The following is a 19,970-nucleotide window of genomic DNA, read 5'->3' as shown; positions in this document are numbered from 1 at the left end:
TAGTCCTTAAATTTGGTAATTTTTTCTAATTTGGTCTCTAAATCTTTTTATCCGCATTAGTCCCTAAACTTGACAATGTGACACAATCACATGATGTCAGGTCGTTAAAATTGATCACAAATTCAAGTTCAAGAAAAGTTGTCAAGTTTAAAGATTAGGACATTAAAAAGTTGTCAAGTTTAAAGATTAGGACATTTAAAAATGTCTTAAAATGAACACCAATATATGATGTTACAGATAGAATGTACAATGCTATCATTTTTAAACTCTAGATTTTAAAAAAATTGACGTGAAATTAATATTTCTACCTTTCAAAGACGTGACATTCTCTTTCACTTAATCTTATGATACTTTCGTCACATGTCATTGTCACAATTATTCACTTTGACTGTTCCACCTATTAGGACGTTCAACGTAAAATTGAATAAGGAACGATTTCCCGACAGTGGTGTTCGCTAGCTTATCCTCTAGCTTTCACGTCTCCCCAGCGAACAAAATTGATTTCATATTTGTTGGATTTTTCCCTTCGCCTATGCATAACCGACAACGTTTGGCTTCATGTATTGTCTCACATTCGTTTAGTTGCTATACTTTGCGAGATATTCAGTCCGATTTCTGCTTGAGTTGGATTGTGTTCCACAGATTAGTTTCATTCATCTGGTTTTTATGTTTGATTTCAAGTCCCCACTATTTGTGTTTGAATTAAAATTTTATAATATTAATAAAATCTATGAGAAAATTATATGATTTTGATTTTTGTTGGAAAGGGAATAATATTATTAAAATGAAAATAATATAAGAAAAATATTATTATAGACCTCGTTAAAAAAAACCTCCCTAAACCTAATTGAAGAAAAAAGAGTTCGAAGAAACATATCCAAAGCCTCAACAGGCTGCATCAAGATCTAAATATAACTACCCAAACTGCAACATGCTAAAACGATTGAAAGCAGACAGCAACATAGAGTGCAAACAGAATGTAATCCCCACTGCACTGCACCAGACAACATCAATCTCCTCTTAATATTAAACCTCCACCTGGGCAGAAACTGAACCAGCTGCCTGTTTAGCCAAAAAATCAGCCATCAAATTGCACCTTCTTGGGATAAACTTAACAACTATATTTTCTTGTATTAACAGAACCACATTAGGATGTCATTAAATTATAAAATATTTAAATTTAACTATTAATTTTCTAAAATTATTTTATTTATCATCGGACCGCTAAATCATTAATGACTTGATAATATAATCGTTATCTTTCTCATTTTATGTAGAAAAAACCAATTCTTCTAATTATCATCGTCAATCAATAGTTGTCATTCACATTGATAGGGGATGGCAGCAGAGTGATGAATGTTGCTCGAAGTCAAAGAATCAAGTTTAGGGATCTAGACTTAATCAAAGAATAGGATTGGATGTAATTAGGGTTTCCTCGGGCAAACTAAGATTTCTTGAGTGGGGAGATTGCTAGAAGTCAAACAAGAAGATTATGATTAGAAAAATAATATAATAACGATGATAAATAGGTAAAATAATTACGAAAAGATAATTAAAAATATGAAAGAACTCGAATTGAAAGTTTCTCCTGGTATGTGAAGATGGCTATGGTTATGTAGTTGTCGTGAGACGATGATGGTGATGATGAAGATGGATTGATAGTTGTCCTACGAACCCTCCTAGCCATAACTGACTGGGAAAACTCGATAATCGACTCTAAACAACCCTCCTAATCGAAATAAGAATGCAAACTGGAGTGTGAAGATCGCTCTCACGAAGAACTTGAAAGAACTTAATGATGAATAATGCTTCGAAGGCATAAGACAATCAACACTTGCAAAAACGAACTCTCGTTGTATTATTAATAAAAGAAATCTGATTTACAAAGTTAAATGAAACCTCTCTTATATTATATATGAGAGAAGTTCTAAAAGTCTTAAATAACTAATGAATAAAATAATAATAAACTAAACATGTTTTAATTCTAATTTCTAATAAAATAATATTAAACTAATAATAATGTTTTAACTCGATCTAGATTCCTAATAAAATAATAAATCTAATTTTAAAAGATAATGCATCATCCTATATTATCAATAAAAATATTGATAATTCGTAATATTTACAAAATCCCGTATAAGACTTTTTGCATGTGTTATCTTCACTAAAATGGATGTATCTTTAGTTTCTGACATCGGATTGATGTGATTCAAAAAGACGATCGTATCTCCAAAAGACATGTTGACCAAATAACACATGAACCTCATTCAAAAAGACGTCACAAGTAGGGGTGTATTCGGTTCGGTTTGGTTTTTTACCAAAAATTGAACCGAACCGAAATAAACGGTTTTTCAAAATTTAAACCGAAACCGAATGGTTAAAAAACCGAAACCGATTTTTTCGGTTCGGTTCGGTTTTTTTAACGGTTCAGTTTTTTCGGTTCGGTTCGGTTTATCGATTTTTCAATGAAAAAATCACTTGAAACTATAAATTTTTTAAAAAAAATTGTCTATTCGGTTCAATATGGAACAAATGGGTTTCATATGGAAAACCCGAACCGAACCGAATCAATAGAATTGAGACTTTAAACCAACCCAAAAACTGAACCGTATAAGGTCGAACCGAACCGAACTGAACCGTTTTACTCGATTCGTGTCGGTTTTTCGATTTTCTCGATTTCGTTGCTCAGCCCTAGTCACAAGTCTAGTGTTGTTCTAAGCTTCTTTTACAAGGTTTGGATGTGTAGATCAATTGGAAGATCTAGTCCATCTTCCTTTGATATGAGCCTTGTGGTGCATGTATCACACATCAAGATTGTATCAAAATATTCACATTTTACTATTTTTTTTCTCTTCTCCTATTCAAATTGATTTTCTATGAAATCCACTCAAAATCGACAAAATTTCATCTAAAGATTCTATTTTTTATATTCTAATCCCCTTTGCCGATCATCTTATGATGCTAGTTTAGAAATATATTGTTTGTCTTCTCGAAAAAATGTTTTTCGCCATTTGAATCTTCAAATGAACATCTCAAACCCCTCAATTTTAAGAGAGCTCTCAAACTTTAAAAATAATAAATTTTTAAATTTAATTTCATGAGTTGTAATTATTTTTTTAAAACAAATCGATAAATAATAAAGTATGATGAGACACATGTGCCGATCTGTTGAATTGCTATAAAAGATGTCAAAGAACTACAATTTTTGCCGGCGGTTAAAAGCAGAGAAAAAATATTCCTTTAAATGAGAACAATGAAATGACATGAGAACTTAATGTTACTGCTTTTAACAAAAAAGAAAATGGAGTATATTTAAAATACACACATATATATATATACACACACAGGCGCGTACGTTTACATACCAGTTTCACTCTGATTTAACATTTGAATTTAGATCTCCCAGCCTCTTCTTGATTCTTTGCAGAATCAAAGGAACAGGCTTTTCCAGGACAGACACATTAATGTTGTTCCACACATCTGATTTGGTCGGGAATTGTACGATTTTCTCCGCAATCTCCATGTCTTCAGCAAGAACAGAACCGAATACGGTGTATGAATTTTTCCATTCTCCGTGGTTCGCTAGGCTTATAAAGAACTCCGGACCAGATCCGATCCAGGCAACTGATCCCCTTCTTATGGTAGGGCAAGCCTCAGTTGGCATATTTTTGAATGGGGTTCCTTGGGCTTCAAGAATCCCTTGAATCAGTGCAAATGGTGGACCGTAAGAAGCCTGCAAATTCCGTATTGCAAATATAAAATCATCGATAGCTAGAAGCATGTGGTACGGTCAATTGATATGATAACGAATACATGCAAATAGCATGGCAGTGATGGATTTTGAGACACTTGTATAACGATTCACGATCTTAATCTCTATAAAATATAAGAGGTTGAAGATTACAGTTACTCAGACTCGAGTACAAGTGTGGTATATGTTATTAGACATTCATACCCTATCTCAGGATATGTGTTAAACACAAGTATTTCAAGAAAAATGAAGAGCCGGAAACATAGTTGAAGGTCTGTCTGCATCTCTTTATTCTGGGTTCAAGATCGAGCTTGGTGAGCTAATGAATCTATCATAAAGCTCAATGTAGAAAGTTGCTGGCTCCAAGTTTACAAGTCAAAAACCAAAAGAAAAGAAACAGGTAGATGCTCCTTAAATTTCCTTACATCTTTTATGTGATTTCCTTCTGAATCCCAATATTGTCCTCGGCCTTCTGCACGATAAAATTGGCAACCCACACAATGGCGCAATGTTAACAACTCGAGAATGTAGGCCACAGAATACGGAGCACAGTCTGGGAAAAGCTGCATCAAACAAATAATAATCGGTCACAACATTGTTTCAAGCTCTTACAAATTCAGTGGCTTCAAAACGGATCGTCTTCACCGTACATTCAACATGGCAACCAAAAAAAATTGAAGAAACAAGACTAAACGAATTCTAGACGGCACATGCTGATCAGATTAACCGGTACTAATCCTACTATCAGAAATATTTATCTTTTATCTACGTTTCTTCCCACTGTAATTTGCGAAAAGGGCTAAAAAGGATGAAACAATATAAACGATAATAGCTTCGGAATGAGCGGTAACTAAAAATCAGACACTCTATGACACTGATGCTCACAATCCTCAATAATAAAAAGGAGAGGAAGCTTAGTGTTCCATAAACGGAAGTACTCACCTTTATATGAAGAGTACCATATTCAGTTTCCATCCCAACAATGCCCTGAATGGAGAAGATGCAACGATGATCATCGATGCCGAAGAAGTGTTATTTACATGATAGATAGATGAAATTTCTACAATAAAAAAAGTTTAAAGAAGAATTGTCCTCGTGAAAATAATAATAATAATAATAATAATAAGAGTACTAATCAGATTATGCAGCTAGTAACGTTAATCATTGAACTTATGTTGTCACCTCTCCTTTCCCGAAGATGAGCCCAGAAGTCCAAATAACGCTCTTCCCTGCGTCCTGCCGATCAGGGGACAAGGTATCCTTCTGTTTCTTCAACCAACACTGGTGAAACAAAACGATAAATATATAAAGACTATAGCTCTTGTGATTTAAAACTCGAATTACCTAATGCACCGACCTTTTCCACCATCGAATTAAGACATGATACAAGATGAAAAAGGATGCAAATAGTTAAGTAAAGTGCACATAGAAGTGTGAGATTCAATAGCAATATAACATCAGAAGTATATTTGTTTTTTTTATCACTCCAGCTAACTTCTTCAGAAATGAACTATACAAGCCAAGATCAGCGTGTGTGTGTGTGTGTGTGTGTGTGTATATATATATATTGAATTTAGCATTGTCAAATTTCTATTCTCAATCAGCTAATGCATTCAACAGATGAAATCAAAACAAGCACTATCAGAAACATAAACATGAAACAATTAAGAAAAGAGGATAAACACAGCCGCAATTTAAATCTAGCAATACAACAAAACCTTCAGAAGAATTAAAGAAGGAAAATTGACCTCCCCAAATCTGGACCCACAGGCATCCTTGTTCCCACAGAAGACCCAAGTATCACACAAGCAAGGTCCATCATTGTCACTACACATAGTCTTGCAAGCCTGGCAACATTCCACAGAGGAATTGAACTTGAACTCAGACCCCCACTTCACAGCCGGACCCCATAGCTCCAAATTGTCGATGCCTCGACAACACTCATCCTTCTTCTTTTCCCCCAAATCATCATTCGCCATAATTTCCGAAGGCTCAAAGATGGAACCTACATTGGGGGTCAAGAGTGTTGAAACAACTGCATAGACCAAAACACAGGAGAACAGAGCCACCGAGAGCTGGACGAGAGAGGCGAAACGGGAGTGTTCTGGGTCGTTTAGCCGACGACCCATTGGAGATTGAGGGAAGAAGATGAAACCCCAGAAAGGAATTTGGAAAGTTTGGATGGTTGTGGAATGAGACAGAGATTTGGATTTGGGGAGAAGGCGGTTGTTAGTGAAAAACAGGGGAGAATCTGAGGAGAAGTACTCATCAAGGATTGAATATTAATTTATTATTTATTCATCAACTACTACCAGTCCAAACATTTTTTTCAGTCTTTTTCTTTTGTTGAGCTTACAAGTCAAAATCTACTATCAATGGTCAAATTATGGTGTTGGACCCCTCCATTATACTTAAATTTGATCCCAATACTTTAATTTTGTGTAAATGTACATTTTAGTGCCTGGATTTGGTCCAAGGTTAAATTTAGTACCTATACTTTTTTCTCAATTAGGTACTTGAACTTAACCTAAAGTTTTTTTAAACTCAAACGTGATTTGAAATTTTTTTTAGTCGAGTTTTTGAGTTTTTTTTAAAATTTAATTATAAATATTTATAATATTATGATACTATTTGATTTCAATTTAAATGGTTGTTTATAAGCATATATGATACATATATATTTCTTCATATTTGTTTCATATGTGATATACATATATCATACAAAATTAAGGATTTAACTCAAACTTGAAAATAAATTCACCAATTACTAAAAGTTTCAAGTTAGTCGAGTTATATTTTATAACTCGATTTGAACTTAAAATTTCTTCGAATCAAGTTTATAAAATTATAACTCGAAGTCAAATCAAATAGAATCGAAAAAATTGATTTTTCGCGTTGAGTGAATTTCTCCACCCCTAGAAATTACCACCCAATTTGGACAACGCTTTAGGAATGTTTGAAGAAGTAACCGAAATTACAAATAGTTATCACCGCTAGTCCTAAGTTAAAGAGTTGGATCAAATTTAAACTTAGGTTTGTGTTGGTTTAGATTTGATTCGGACTCAAGTTTAGATTTTAGGTTGGATGCTAATATATAGAAAATCTTACTTAAAAAATATTATTTAAATAATTAACGGTGGGATGACGAAGATAACTATTTACAATTTTAGGTATCAAAGTGCTAAAAGAATTCCTTTGGGTACCAAATGAGAAAAAAACAACTTTGAGCACCAGATACGCATTTCACCCATCTTAATAAAGCACTTGCTATTTTAAAAACGGCGCGAACACAAAAACGTAATTCACTTCGGTTTCATCCAAAAATTCTGGCATTCAACAAACGAAAAGAAATTTTTTTTAAAAAAAAAGAAAGATTAATAACAATAACAACAGCGTAAAAATGGGATCTTTAACTGTCGGATTAAGCCGTCGAAGTTGTTTTTTATTCCGATAAAGCCCTTATCTTCCTTTATATGAGCCTTTAGCCTGTATCGATCCCTCTTGCTCTTGTTTCCGTCGATCTTTTTAAAATGACATAGGAATTTGAAGCTCTCTCAGCAGCTTCGTTCCTCTGTCATTTAAAAGCGACGCCTTTTTTCTTCAGGCCAAACAAATTCTCGGTTGGTAAGCTTATGAAATCCCTGTGTTTTTATTTGTTTTCTTTTTGGTTGTTTGTAAAGATTGGTAATTTGGGTGTTTTTCTTCTTCTTTAATTGATTGATTAATTCTAATGTTGTTAACTTGGATCTGGGTTTGGGGTTTGGTTGATTAATTCAAGTTGCATTTGAAATTTTCTTGTGATTTATGATTTATGACTGAATTGTGATTATTTCCTTGTAATTTTTCTTGTGGAATTCTAGGATAGTATCGTCTTCTTGTTGTTGTTGAAACATTTCATTTTAGACTGCGAGAACTGTGATTTAGCTTGAATCCTTGTTTTCCCACTTCGTTCCTAGCACTAGCTTTGTTTTGATTTCAATTTTGATATTTTTTTGCTCCCCAGTAAATGGGTTGCTCTCAGTCTAAGGTGAAGAAAATCCGAAGCACCAAACGGGAAAACCCGGTAACACTCGCCGCAGAAACTGTTTGTAAGTTTTGCAAATTGTTACAAATGTTTGTTCATTGCATGTTCCACATTGTCTTTGTGCGAATGCAATTTGCTTTGGGGTTTCAAAAAGCATAGCCTATAAGCCAAATGAGTAGAAAAATTACTATATCGGATCGTTGCAATTGTCTCAGAATTGATTATTCGATCAATTTAACTATTTGGTTGTTTTTCCTTGTATATGCAGTTAGTGTTAGTGAAGTCGAAGCACTTTTTGAGCTATATAAGATCATCAGCAGTTCGTTGGTTGACGATGGGCTTATTAGCAAGGTATAAATTTTTCCGTGATGCCATGTCCACCGGTTCTTTCGGCTTTCCTTTAATGTGGTCCGGAATTAGGATTATCACATATCTACTCATGATATCATGTGTGAGCTCGAGATGTTTTGCATGGTTCTCATGACTTACTATTAGTTTGTCTTTGTTCCTTTTCAGTCGAATTTGAACTCTTATGTGCACAATTTAAATCCCAACTAATGTGTTCTGCTGTCTATGCAGGAAGAGTTTCAGTTAGCTCTGTTTCACAATAATAAGAAAAACATTTTTGCGGATCGGGTAATGTATTTCATAGCTTTATACTTTTTATGGCAAATTAAATATTACTTCGAGTTTTGTGTTGCTTTGCTTTGTCTAAATTTTGTTTGATGGGCATGCAATGTGCTGGCTACGGGCGATCGGGATGCATGATTATCTATAGAGTTGTTGAAGTTTGTCTTGAGGGCATGTTTATCACATTTATCTTGCTGAAATACTATCTATATAATTCAAAAGCTTAATGACGTTTCGTTATGATCAAAATGTTCGACTTTTGACATTTTCCAACTATCTTTAACATCGTCTTTTATGGTCTTTTCTTTCTTTTGAGCTCTTAAAGTTTGTGTCCAGCAGTTTACTCGGTATATCAGTTTCCTTCTATAAACCATTAATGCAATACCAATATGAGAGTTCGGAATTAGGTATTCTTGGGAACAAGTATCTGAATTAGTTTGCTCATGTAGCCTTCTAATACATGCAGATCTTTGATTTATTCGATGCTGATAAGAAGGGAGTCATTGATTTTTCGGACTTTGTTCGAGCACTCAATGTCTTCCACCCGAACACCACACGAGAGAAAAAAATGACTTGTAAGTAGACAGTCGAATTCAAACTATGTTACTCTTTCGTCCCTTTTTTCTAAGTCGGGTCGTTTTACATTGCAGTTGCATTTAAACTTTATGACGTTGACAGAACCGGTTTTATCGAACGTTACGAGGTACACTGGGCCTTATATTTTTGTTACTGGTGTATCGTGCTATTATATGTATCGTTCTCGTGATTTTGTCAGGTCAAGCAAATGCTGACTGCGCTTCTAAGTGACGGTGAAATGAAGCTATCTGATGAAGTCATCGAGGCAATTCTCGATAAGGTGAGAGCTTGCTGTTTTATGGCTGCCTACAACCAATTGTTTATGGTACCATTGGTGATTTTGTATGCTTACTCTGTGGTGTGACTCGGTGATTCTGAGCAGACTTTCATGGATGCCGACACTGATGGGGACGGAAAGATAGATATAAACGAATGGAAGACCTTTGTATACCGTAACCCGTCGTTGTTGAAAGTCATGACCCTCCCATACTTGACGTACGTAACACTGAGGCTATACCGAGCCTGCTTGCTTACTTAGAAACCCTTCTCATCCATTTTGTTACATGAACCATTATGCAGGGACATAACAACGGCATTTCCGAGCTTTGTTTTCAATACCGAAGTAGACGAGGTTTCGCCGTGGATGGAGAAAACGTGCTAGGGTTAGCATATTCGATTCATTGACCTGTTGATTCGTCGACGTTGAGCGTCTTTACGAGAAGAAAGAAATGCCTGGAATGTTTTTACAAGGGTAGCAGGTAAAAATATCACTGGTGCACAGGGTCAGCAAAATAATCCGGTCCTATATGATTCTTTGTTTTTAAAAAAAAAAATCGAGTTCAGATCAATACATATCGATTTACGACCGATTTACAACACGGTTGAATAATTTACTCCACCTTTTGGCCTGTATAATTCCTAACAACAGATGGATGTGGTCCACAACAATCTCCAAATCAATGTGCTTTGAACACTTATTTAATCAAAATAATTTAATTATTAAGCTCTTAATTTTAAAGAAATTAATTTGAGGATTAAAATAGAAATAACAAAATTTTCAGAATTAAAATAATTAATATAACTAGAGATAAAAGATTGTCTTATTTTTATTTAATGTAATGATTAAAGAAGTATAATAAATTTAATATTAGTAATTAAATAACTACATAATCAAGCAAAGGGAAAGGTGGTCGTGGATAAGAACCAAGCAAAAGGGCTATCCATTTCCTTTGTCGATTAATATCGAAGCTTCATCTCAATTTAATAATTTTAAATAATATTTATATTTTAATCTTTTGAAATATAATTTAATAATTCTTATTTATTTACATAATATATATATATATATATATATATATACGAATCATATAAAGAATCTCACTCTCTTAAGTTTATATAAACTTGATTAATTGGTAGATTAATTAATTTCTAACTATTTAATAGAATATGAGCATTTTTTATATAGGATCAACACATGATTGTAGCCTGTCTGACAAAGGACCATTAAGATAAGACTATAATTAATATCACTTTACGTATGCACTTAAATAAATTAATAAATAATGCAACAAATACTAACCGTTGGATGCTGTGATTCAGCATCATATTTGAAAAATAAATAATTTCGACAATATTATCGTTCAAATAAAAAAAAAATTGACGAAAACCAGTCAATTGAAGTTTAATAAATAAATAAATAAAGTGGTCCCACTTTATGTGCAATGTGTTGGACGGCACGTGATAGGCCATTTAAAGGTTACTTTGTGGAAACTACTCTATCCTCCTATCTTGTTTTCTGACAATAATAATAATAATTAAAATATAGAAAATTCTTTTTTAAGGAAGAAAGTTTGGATAAAAATATTAAAATTCGTTTTATATTTTAAAAAATTAAAAATTGTATAAATAAAGTGAAAAAATTATAATTATCGATAATATGTTCGACTGCATTCCATTAAATAATAAACACTTGTTAATTATTTGGATGAAAATATACTCTAGCCAAAAAAAACACTTAAATATCTTTTTTACTTGTATTATTGTTTGTCATATTGATTTTTGGTAATTCACATACGGTAATATAATAACTGAAAATTTTATGAATTTAATTAAGATATAAATTTATATTTTTTATGTATTTACTTTTTAAAAATATTAATAATAAATTTATTACTATAATATAATTCTAAAAAAATATAAAAAAAAGTTAGTTTAGATTTGTAGAATTTAAAATATTTTTTTTATAAATGATCATTAAATTTATACTTAAAAAGTCGAAAATGAGAGACTTGAAATTTTTAAAATTCAATAATTATCGATGATTGTGGCTAATGACAATTGATGATGATGGTGAACAATAAGAGATAAATCAAATTCAAAATTCAAAAATAATATTTTAATTAAAATTTAAGATTTAAATTGATATTTTTTAACATTCAAAATCTAAATTAAAAATAAGCCTCTTTTGTTAACATGTCATGACATCAAACTAATAAGATTAATAGCTTAATGACCAAAAATGAAACAAATTGATATCATAAATAATCAAAATATAATTTTCTTGAAATTAAAATATCTCTTTAGTGTAAATTTGATGAGATAATATGGTGGTAAAAGAATTTACCACATTATATTTTTGGGAAGACACTTAAAAGTTATGTTTTTTTTTTAATTACATGTAGTGTGAATGTTAATTTTAATAGCTTACCAACTCAGAAAACACTACATCTTCTCGACATCTTCCTAAAGATGTTAAATGGTCTGAATATTTTCTCTCGTATATTATTCATTTCACTTTATAAAAATTTTCTTAATGATTAATAGCATCACCGTTGCGAACACTTTGATTAGTTGTTAAATAAAAACAATTCAATATTATCATATTCTTTTATAAGAAAAGAGGAAAAGGAGACAGTGGCATTTAAGAAAATATAAGAGAAGTCAGGGTGTAGCCAATCGCCCTATCAACCCACAGATATATTTGTTGCTTCGGCTTTTTCAAGCTTTCGTTGAATAAGGAGAAAAACAAAAACAAAGTTTACAGAGAGAATTTCAGACAAAAACAAGAAGAGGATTTAGTTGTTCTCAATTTAAATGCATCAAAAGAAATCCGGGAAGCATCAGAAGATCGGAAAAGTAAGTAGCGATAGCATCTCTTCGATTCCGACCAAACAACCACTACTTCCTTTGATCATCATCGATTCAATTGAAACGAGCCTCATCTCACCATCCAAATCCCCACGACAACCCATCATCATCACAAAACACCCAATGGCCCTTCTTTCTCCAACTCCAATACCCTTTTTTCAACACCCCCTATAATGACCCATAATCCCTTTTCTCGTCTCCCAACTCTGTCTTCTTTCAAGAACCGTCGCCAAAGGGTTAATCCTTTCGATGCTCAACAACTTGGCAGCAAACTTGTTCATCATCTCAGCCGTGGGCGTTTTCTTTGCTTCCACTTCCGTTTTCTTGTTTTCTTCTCTCTTCCTTCGTTATATTTCTTGGTTTCTTATCCACGGCGGTTTCTCGCGTTGAATCTTGTCGCTTTGCTTGCTTTTTTGTTCACCCTTTTGGTTTCTCTTAACCTTTCACTCCCTCGATTGCCTTCGATTCAATTACTTCTTGCCCGTTCTTTGCCGGCTAAGTTCAGTCAACTCAGTTCATCTTCTATATCTTCCAACACTGTTGTTTGGTCGATTGGGTCGAAGCTGAAATCCGAGAAGAAGGCGAATTCAGGGACTTGGGTGCAGGTTTACAGTAACGGGGATGTCTATGAAGGCGAGTTCCACAAGGGGAGTTGTTCAGGGAGTGGGGTATATTACTACTATATGAAAGGGAGGTATGAAGGGTATTGGATTGATGGGAAGTATGATGGTTATGGTGTGGAAACATGGGCAAAAGGGAGCCGATATCGAGGTCAATATCGGCAGGGATTAAAGCATGGAATTGGGGTTTACAGGTTTTATACCGGCGATGTTTATGCCGGGGAGTGGTCTAATGGGCAGTGCCATGGATGTGGAGTTCATAGTTGCGAGGATGGTAGCAAATATGTAGGGGAGTTCAAGTGGGGTCTCAAGCATGGGGTTGGCCAATACAATTTCAGGTGAATTCTTCATTGCGTTTAATAATCTTTGATCATACATGCTGGTATTTCTGATTTCATTGACTGATTAGTTTTGTAATTTTGAAAGCAGGAATGGGGACGTATATTGTGGGGAGTATTTTTCCGACAAGATGCATGGGTTTGGTGTTTATCAGTTTGGAAACGGGCACCGATACGAGGGAGCCTGGCATGAAGGAAGAAGGCAAGGATTCGGTACATACACTTTCAGAAATGGTGAGACACAATCCGGTCACTGGCAAAATGGTGCTCTGGATGTTCTTCATGCAGAAACAGAAAACACTCAGTCCAGAGTCCTTCATGCTGTCCAGGTATCGCTTGTATGTACAATATCATCATCAATTGATAAACCATATTTTACGCTCTTTGCATAAAAAACTGTGTTAGTAAACTTGGGGGTTTCAGGCGCCTTGTAGTAAAAGCTACTGTGTTTTTTCTAAGACAAAGAACCACTAAGAATTTTCTTTCAATTTGCTGTTCTATGTGTACAGGAAGCAAGAAGAGCTGCTGAGAAAGCTCGAGACATCACAAAGATCGATGAGAGAGTGAATAAAGCTGTGTCAGCAGCAAACAAAGCAGCCAACGCTGCCAGAGTGGTGGCTGTTAAAGCCGTGCAAAAACAGATGCATCATCACGAAATACCAACTGCAATTGCCTAGTACGGAGCCTTCAAAAATGGTGTTTTGGTGACTAATTTCTCACCATCTAGGCATTTTCTTCTGCTGTTCTCTTAATTTTTGAAATGAAAACTGCAAGGTTCCCACTTGGAACCATGTTTTCCATATAGGCTGCCCCCTTTTTCTTTCAATTGCATATGTATATAGGCTGCGTTTATCAGTGAATCCTATGATTTTCTACCATAGCTAAATACGCAGAGCGTTGCAGAACAATAAAGGAAGAGGGATTGATAAAGACCAACATAATTTGATGCAAAGTAACAAGACGATTAAGAAAAAAAGTATTCAAATATTTTAATAGAGATAAAGTTCCAACACCAGAGTTAACAGTCGATATATAAAATTGAGAATTAAGCACATAATACATTACTTTCAACAAAATGTTTCCCAATTTGTTTGTGGCCAAAACAAGCAAAAACATCATACCGAAGTTGATTACGCCGTCACTGTAAGCTCAGCTCTCAGTTTGCTCCCTCAACCTCCTAATAGTACTCCTCACCGTAACAGCACTGGCGGTGCTGTAAAATAACAAATGAAGTACCTTGTTATAAAATAACAAATGAAGTACCTTGTTAATTACATGGGCATACGAAGAAACGATACTGAAATTGAAATAGGGTACAGTGCAGATACTTCATAGTATAAGCACCACCAGCTTTAACTTTTCCGCAATCCTTGCATCCCCAGATTCCGACGGCCTTTCTCTTCACTGCATACTGTATAGTAGCAGAAGATTGTTAGAACAAAAAGATCAAATCATATAAACAAGCGCACCAATAGACAAACAAAGAAATGAACATAAGTTTAGCAGCTCAGAAACAGTATCATACAGATAACCAAATGTGCCATACCTTTCCACAGAACTCGCAGAAGTACTTGCTATGTTGACTCACCTCCATCTTCTTAATTTGCTTCCTCAAACTAGCACCATAACGGGTACCTTCATTAAGAAGGAAAACATAACAAGGAATCAGAAGAGGAACTTCAGTAATCAAAACACTAAAATTAAATTTTAATTTAGAATCGTTTAATGTATAAAGCTACAACGGTTAAAAACTTCAAGCAATTTAGATAAAAATTGGAAAGGTTACTATTCCCAACATTCAAATGGCTATCAAATACCAATCTTTCATACAATATCAAACCTTTCTGAGCAGAAATATCCTCTAAGAAAAACAAGACTTCATCAAATTAGGCAGCACATACCGTATTTTCCAACAATTCCAGCCTTCTTTGTTCTCTTTGTCTGCACGTCAACAAAATCACGGAGTTATTCACACCGCGAAACAACACAAACAAATCAATCAATCCTAATAGATACGTAATCGCTACGCTAGCATTTTAGCTATAGAACGGAATACTGTCTTAATACGATTCTCAGATCTCAATCTCATTTCCTTTTCTTTCTACGTTGCCATAACACAATTGATATTAAGCAATAGAACGGAATACTATCTTAATTCGAAGCTATAGAACGAAATAATATCTTATTTCAACATTGGTATTACACAATTAACAGGATTGTTTTAGGGATAAACATTTTCTCAGAAAACAAACACGTAAATAGATTATGCAAAAGAAATGTTCATCAATTCGAGAAAGAAGAAAATACCATGGGTGGGATTGTTGAGAGGATTTCTGTGTGTCTGGTTCGGAAAGGTGAGGAGCGGCTCTTCGAGAGGAAACAACAACAACGAGGAATTAGGGTTTTCTGGTTCGGGTTTTTGTAGAAACTTGAAACGACTGGGTCAAGTAAATCGGGTATTGATCTAAACTAACCTACAACAAATCATGGGCCGTGGACTATCCATACGCATATTTCGAAAAAAAAATTAATAAATTCGGGTTTGCCTCATTTTAACATAAATTGCTATTTAATAGTAATATTTTTATTTAACTAATTCAAAAATAAATTATTTTTAAAATCCTTTTATTCATAAATGAATAATAAATTGATCCTATAATAGTTCATTATCATCTTTATTTATCTAAGATAGAAGAGGACATCAAGGTTGGAGCTATAATAACTTTTGATGCTCTAAAAATCTGTTACTTAAATTCGGGTGTGAATATTGGATAAAGATATGTGTCGGATATTTGTTCAATTTCTCTAAAAAAATTTCATTTATTTGAAGATATCTTCGTATTTATGTACTTATGTTTGATATTAGTTCAGACATGAATATTTTTAAAATTATAAAAATGATTATTCTTTTCAAGTTCGATATCAATAATTAAACATAGATATATGAGAAATGTTACGTTGTCGGATTTTTTCTAAAAATTTGAGTTTTGTTCACACCACTCACAATTGCATATTACCTCCGGTTTTCTTTTTAAGTATTTGTTATGCATTCAAACATGAATGCATGTATAATCTACTACTAACCTATAATATAGGGTCTAATGACACTATTTTAATGGAATACTTTCCTAATCCAAATTATTCCCCTACAAACTTTGGATCTCACAAAGGAAAACCTAGGCCTAAACCTAATGATTCACAATAATAAATTTGGATTTAAGACGATGATGATACATAAAATTACGTTGTCAATATAATTTGGAACATGTCTAAATTACACGACGTCTCTAGAAAGAAATCGTTCGAACATTAAGCTAGTGTGTTTATTATCTCCTCAATACCAAACAGTACACTGATGTGGAGAGATGATGATGATGACAAAAGCCTTATACTTACAAAACAGCAATTGTTTCCCTAGTGGGAGCTAGTGTGTTAGCCGTGTGTTAGCCGCACCTACAAATCCCTGCCTTCTATCAATTCTTTTCCACCTAAAATTCCTACCTTTACTTCTCTCTGTACCTTATTAAAGAAACCTAGATCCTAAAGGCAATAACAATGAAAACTAAAAATCAACCCCAAAAAAAACACAGCTTTTCCAGAGAGTTCCATTCATGTTCTTCATTTCTCTTTCATCATTCATGGTAAATGAAACTGTTAAGAAGAAAATTAGTACAAAAATAGTCCCATAAGAACTTTTAATTCATTGGCACTAGTTAACATGGGGAGAACAAATACCAAATCTAATTATCCTACCAAAAGCACGCCAAAAAAAAGAGCCATATCACAGAGCAGATTTATATAACATTCACAGTTAAGTCTCAAATATGCTTTCTTGTTCCTGTTCTTCCTCTCCTTGGCCTTCCTCATTCCTGGATCTCCATGTCCTTTGTTCCCTTTTTTTTCAACAATTTATACAAAAGGGTAGATATATGTTTCTTTTCCCCTCTTTATTTCGTTTGTGAAACGATTATATTTATGCAGCTGCAACAGTGCCTGGTCGAAAAGGATAGTTCTTAGCTTTTGTTGGAGAAGTTGTGACTTTCCTTTGATCCTTCTTCCTCAAAGCTTTCATGGAGGAAGCAAGGCTATTGCTTTTCTCCTTAGCCTCATCAATGTCTATTTGCTCTTGTCTACAATCTTCACTGCAAAAAGGAGTATCCCCTCTGCAACAACAGCAAAAAACCCAATCAGAAACCAAATCAAAATACCAATTTTAAAACCCCCCCCAAATTAGAAAACAAATGAAAAAAACGAATATTTGTTTCCAACACTAACAAAAGATTCAACAGATCTCTTTAAACACTAACCTGTACATGAAGATATCTTTATTTCCCCCAAGAGGCTTCCTGCAAAGGAAACAGGAATCCAAGAAATGAGGTTGACGGATTTGATCCTCAAATCTTGGAGATGAGCATGAGGAAGATGATGATGATGATGATGATAGATTCCTCAAACTAGTTCTCCTTGAGTAACAAAGAGGTCTTTGAAAACACCCATTTTGAATCTGGGTTTGGTAATGGGTGCCCGAATATCCAGCCTCCATCACTGCAATAGAAGCCAAGCCTTGATCTTCTTCAATGAAACAACGCCTCCTTGAACGTCCAGAAGAGTCCATTTTTGAACTTTTTTTCTGGGGAAAAAAGGATTGATTGATTTTTAGGGTTCTTTGTTGGCAGGTGGAAGACGAGTGGGGTGAAGGAATGGTGGGTGGGTTGATTTTATAGTTGGGGAAAAGCTCAAAGCTTTGTTCTTTGTTGAGAGAAAATAATTAAATACTTAAATTAATAAATAAAAACAACTACAGGTTTTCAAGAATCCGTGCTAGTGAATCTATTGGCTCGAAATACCTGCATCCCTCAGGTCCCAAATTATTTACATTGACATTTTTGTCCTTCATTTAGACTCATTTTCATTTTTGAAAAAAATAGGTTTAATATAACAATAATTCACATTAAAATTATTATGATTAGTTAATATATTTAGTGATAGAATTGTTCATAAGTTAAAATTCAGGGTAGAGTGCACAAATGTTCATCGATTATAGGACATTGATTTATTGAATTCCCATACTATTAAAAGTTATAAAATGATCTTATGGTTATATGGTATTATTTTGTTGAGTCTTTCGACCATTAAAAGTTACAAATGATCATTCAACTATTCATATGTTTTAAACTTATCATTTTTCGTTAAAACATTAACGTCAGTCTAAGCTGAACGTTAACATGTTGACTAGGGTATGATAAAATATGATCATATAATCTCAAATGATTGCACAGTTGAAACGATTATGAGATTAAATTTTATCATATATTAGTCAACAAGTTAACGTTCAGTTCAGACGACAATCAAATTTTTAATAGAAAATGTCAAGTTCAAAACATATGAATACTCGAATGATCATTTTATAACTTTTAATAATCAGATGACTTAACATAGCAGTGCCCTATAATTAGGGATCATTTGTGTACTTTATCCTTAAATTTATTATAGTGGAATTTATTGAGTGATTTTAGCGGTGAGAAAGGGTGTTGTTCTTTCTAGAGGTATTTAATTCGAATAATTATATTTTTATGATATGTGTACTTTATCAACAATTAAAAAATATATAAACATATATTATCTTGTAATTACTTAAATTATTAAAAATAATTTATAAACAAATCTATCATCAATACATCAAAATAATTTTTAAATTAATACTTTTTATAGCATTGCTTAATTAATGTTGAATATATAAATTTCTAAAAATTTCAAAACAAACTACTAATGGTGCAAATAGTGTTTTTTATATTTATTTGAAACTATTGTATTGATTGTATTCTTAAATGGTGAAATATAGGAGAGGAAATGGCAATTTCGTGATTCGGGAAAGAAGTGGGGGCGAAAAAGAAGGAAAGGGCAAGTCTTGTCGTATTCGGGGACTAATAATAATAAATCATTAAAAAAACCGCAAAAGTCCCATAAATTCCGGTGTCCATATTCTAATGTTAATAAATGAGGTGAAGCCCCACGCTCGTGCATTAGCGCGTTAACATAAAATGAACCCACCGTACATTTTGGTGGGTCTCTCCAAAGACCAGTACTAATAGTAATAGTAGGGGTGTGCAAATCGGGTACCCGATTTTCAGGTACTAGGAATTTTCGAGTCGATAATTTTTCGGTTCGTGTCCTAATTCAGATGTTATGAGTACTCGATAATCGGATATCCGAATTTTACGGGTATCCGATAATCGGGTATCCGATACCCGGTTTTTAATTTTTTATTTTCAAATTATTAATTTAAAAAAAATATACACAAATTTAAATGTTCGAAATTTCGAAATACATACTCTAATATCGGAACATAAAATTTAAAAGTTCAAAATACAAAATATAATAATTCATAATATAAATAATTCATTATATTTTATATAATTATATATAAAAAAATAAAAACTAACCGGGTACTTGAGTACCCGGAAAAACTAGATTTTGTGACCCGGGTTCGACCCGGGAAATGTCAGGCCGGGTACCCGACCCGGTCGGATAATTTTTTTTTTAGAGAATTATCCGGTTTTTTAGATCCGGGTCGGCGGGTCGACAGGTCGGGTCAACCAGGTCGGGTAATTTTGCACACCCCTAACTAGTAGTTGTACTAAATACGAGCAACTACCATTTTCTTCAATTTTTAATTATAATTACATGTAAATATAATTTTTTAGTGTATAAATTTAATTTTAATGCATAATTTAATACCTAAATTTTATTCTATATATTATAAAACCTCAAATGAGATAGTTTTAATAAAATTTAATATATTAAAATTACATTATGTTCCGTTTATGATGTACGGGAAAATTATTTTATGTTAAAAATATATTTATAAAAATTTGATTTAAATT

General features: G+C 33.4%; 5 protein-coding genes across 5 annotated transcripts; 2 read left to right on the top strand and 3 right to left on the bottom strand.

Annotated features, from left to right (window-relative positions):
• Positions 1–3,259: 3,259 nt before the first annotated feature.
• On the bottom strand, positions 3,260–6,004 carry LOC120192073. Its single transcript, XM_039194926.1, has 5 exons — positions 5,500–6,004; positions 4,934–5,032; positions 4,694–4,738; positions 4,177–4,314; positions 3,260–3,733 (listed from the first exon to the last, which is right to left on the bottom strand). Exons 1-5 carry the CDS (start codon positions 5,878–5,880, stop codon positions 3,371–3,373), a joined length of 1,026 nt encoding a protein of 341 aa, XP_039050857.1. The 5' UTR covers positions 5,881–6,004; the 3' UTR covers positions 3,260–3,370.
• Positions 6,005–7,757: 1,753 nt separating this feature from the next.
• LOC120192074 (calcineurin B-like protein 1) lies at positions 7,758–9,749 on the top strand. The gene is made up of 8 exons (XM_039194927.1): positions 7,758–7,839; positions 8,044–8,126; positions 8,355–8,411; positions 8,872–8,980; positions 9,056–9,108; positions 9,181–9,261; positions 9,364–9,476; positions 9,561–9,749. Exons 1-8 carry the CDS (start codon positions 7,758–7,760, stop codon positions 9,640–9,642), a joined length of 660 nt encoding a protein of 219 aa, XP_039050858.1. The 3' UTR covers positions 9,643–9,749.
• A 2,295-nt stretch (positions 9,750–12,044) lies between these two features.
• On the top strand, positions 12,045–13,772 carry LOC120192006 (phosphatidylinositol 4-phosphate 5-kinase 8-like). The gene is made up of 3 exons (XM_039194851.1): positions 12,045–13,086; positions 13,178–13,415; positions 13,596–13,772. The coding sequence occupies exons 1-3, from the start codon at positions 12,302–12,304 to the stop codon at positions 13,761–13,763; spliced, it is 1,191 nt and encodes a 396-aa protein (XP_039050782.1). The 5' UTR covers positions 12,045–12,301; the 3' UTR covers positions 13,764–13,772.
• Positions 13,773–14,053: 281 nt separating this feature from the next.
• On the bottom strand, positions 14,054–15,530 carry LOC120192008 (60S ribosomal protein L37a-1). Its single transcript, XM_039194854.1, has 5 exons — positions 15,394–15,530; positions 14,988–15,027; positions 14,633–14,721; positions 14,415–14,497; positions 14,054–14,299 (listed from the first exon to the last, which is right to left on the bottom strand). The coding sequence occupies exons 1-5, from the start codon at positions 15,394–15,396 to the stop codon at positions 14,236–14,238; spliced, it is 279 nt and encodes a 92-aa protein (XP_039050785.1). The 5' UTR covers positions 15,397–15,530; the 3' UTR covers positions 14,054–14,235.
• A 1,500-nt stretch (positions 15,531–17,030) lies between these two features.
• LOC120192007 (FCS-Like Zinc finger 2-like) lies at positions 17,031–17,885 on the bottom strand. The gene is made up of 2 exons (XM_039194853.1): positions 17,394–17,885; positions 17,031–17,249 (listed from the first exon to the last, which is right to left on the bottom strand). Exons 1-2 carry the CDS (start codon positions 17,699–17,701, stop codon positions 17,060–17,062), a joined length of 498 nt encoding a protein of 165 aa, XP_039050784.1. The 5' UTR covers positions 17,702–17,885; the 3' UTR covers positions 17,031–17,059.
• Between the last annotated feature and the right edge of the window lie 2,085 nt (positions 17,886–19,970).

Source organism: Hibiscus syriacus, unplaced genomic scaffold, assembly GCF_006381635.1.
Source record: "Hibiscus syriacus cultivar Baekdansim isolate YM2019G1 unplaced genomic scaffold, ASM638163v2 tig00116971_pilon, whole genome shotgun sequence".
NCBI classification, from domain to species: Eukaryota; Viridiplantae; Streptophyta; class Magnoliopsida; order Malvales; family Malvaceae; genus Hibiscus; species Hibiscus syriacus.
The sequence above is the reverse complement of the archived record's forward strand: the minus strand, read 5'-3'. Positions and strand labels throughout refer to the sequence as shown.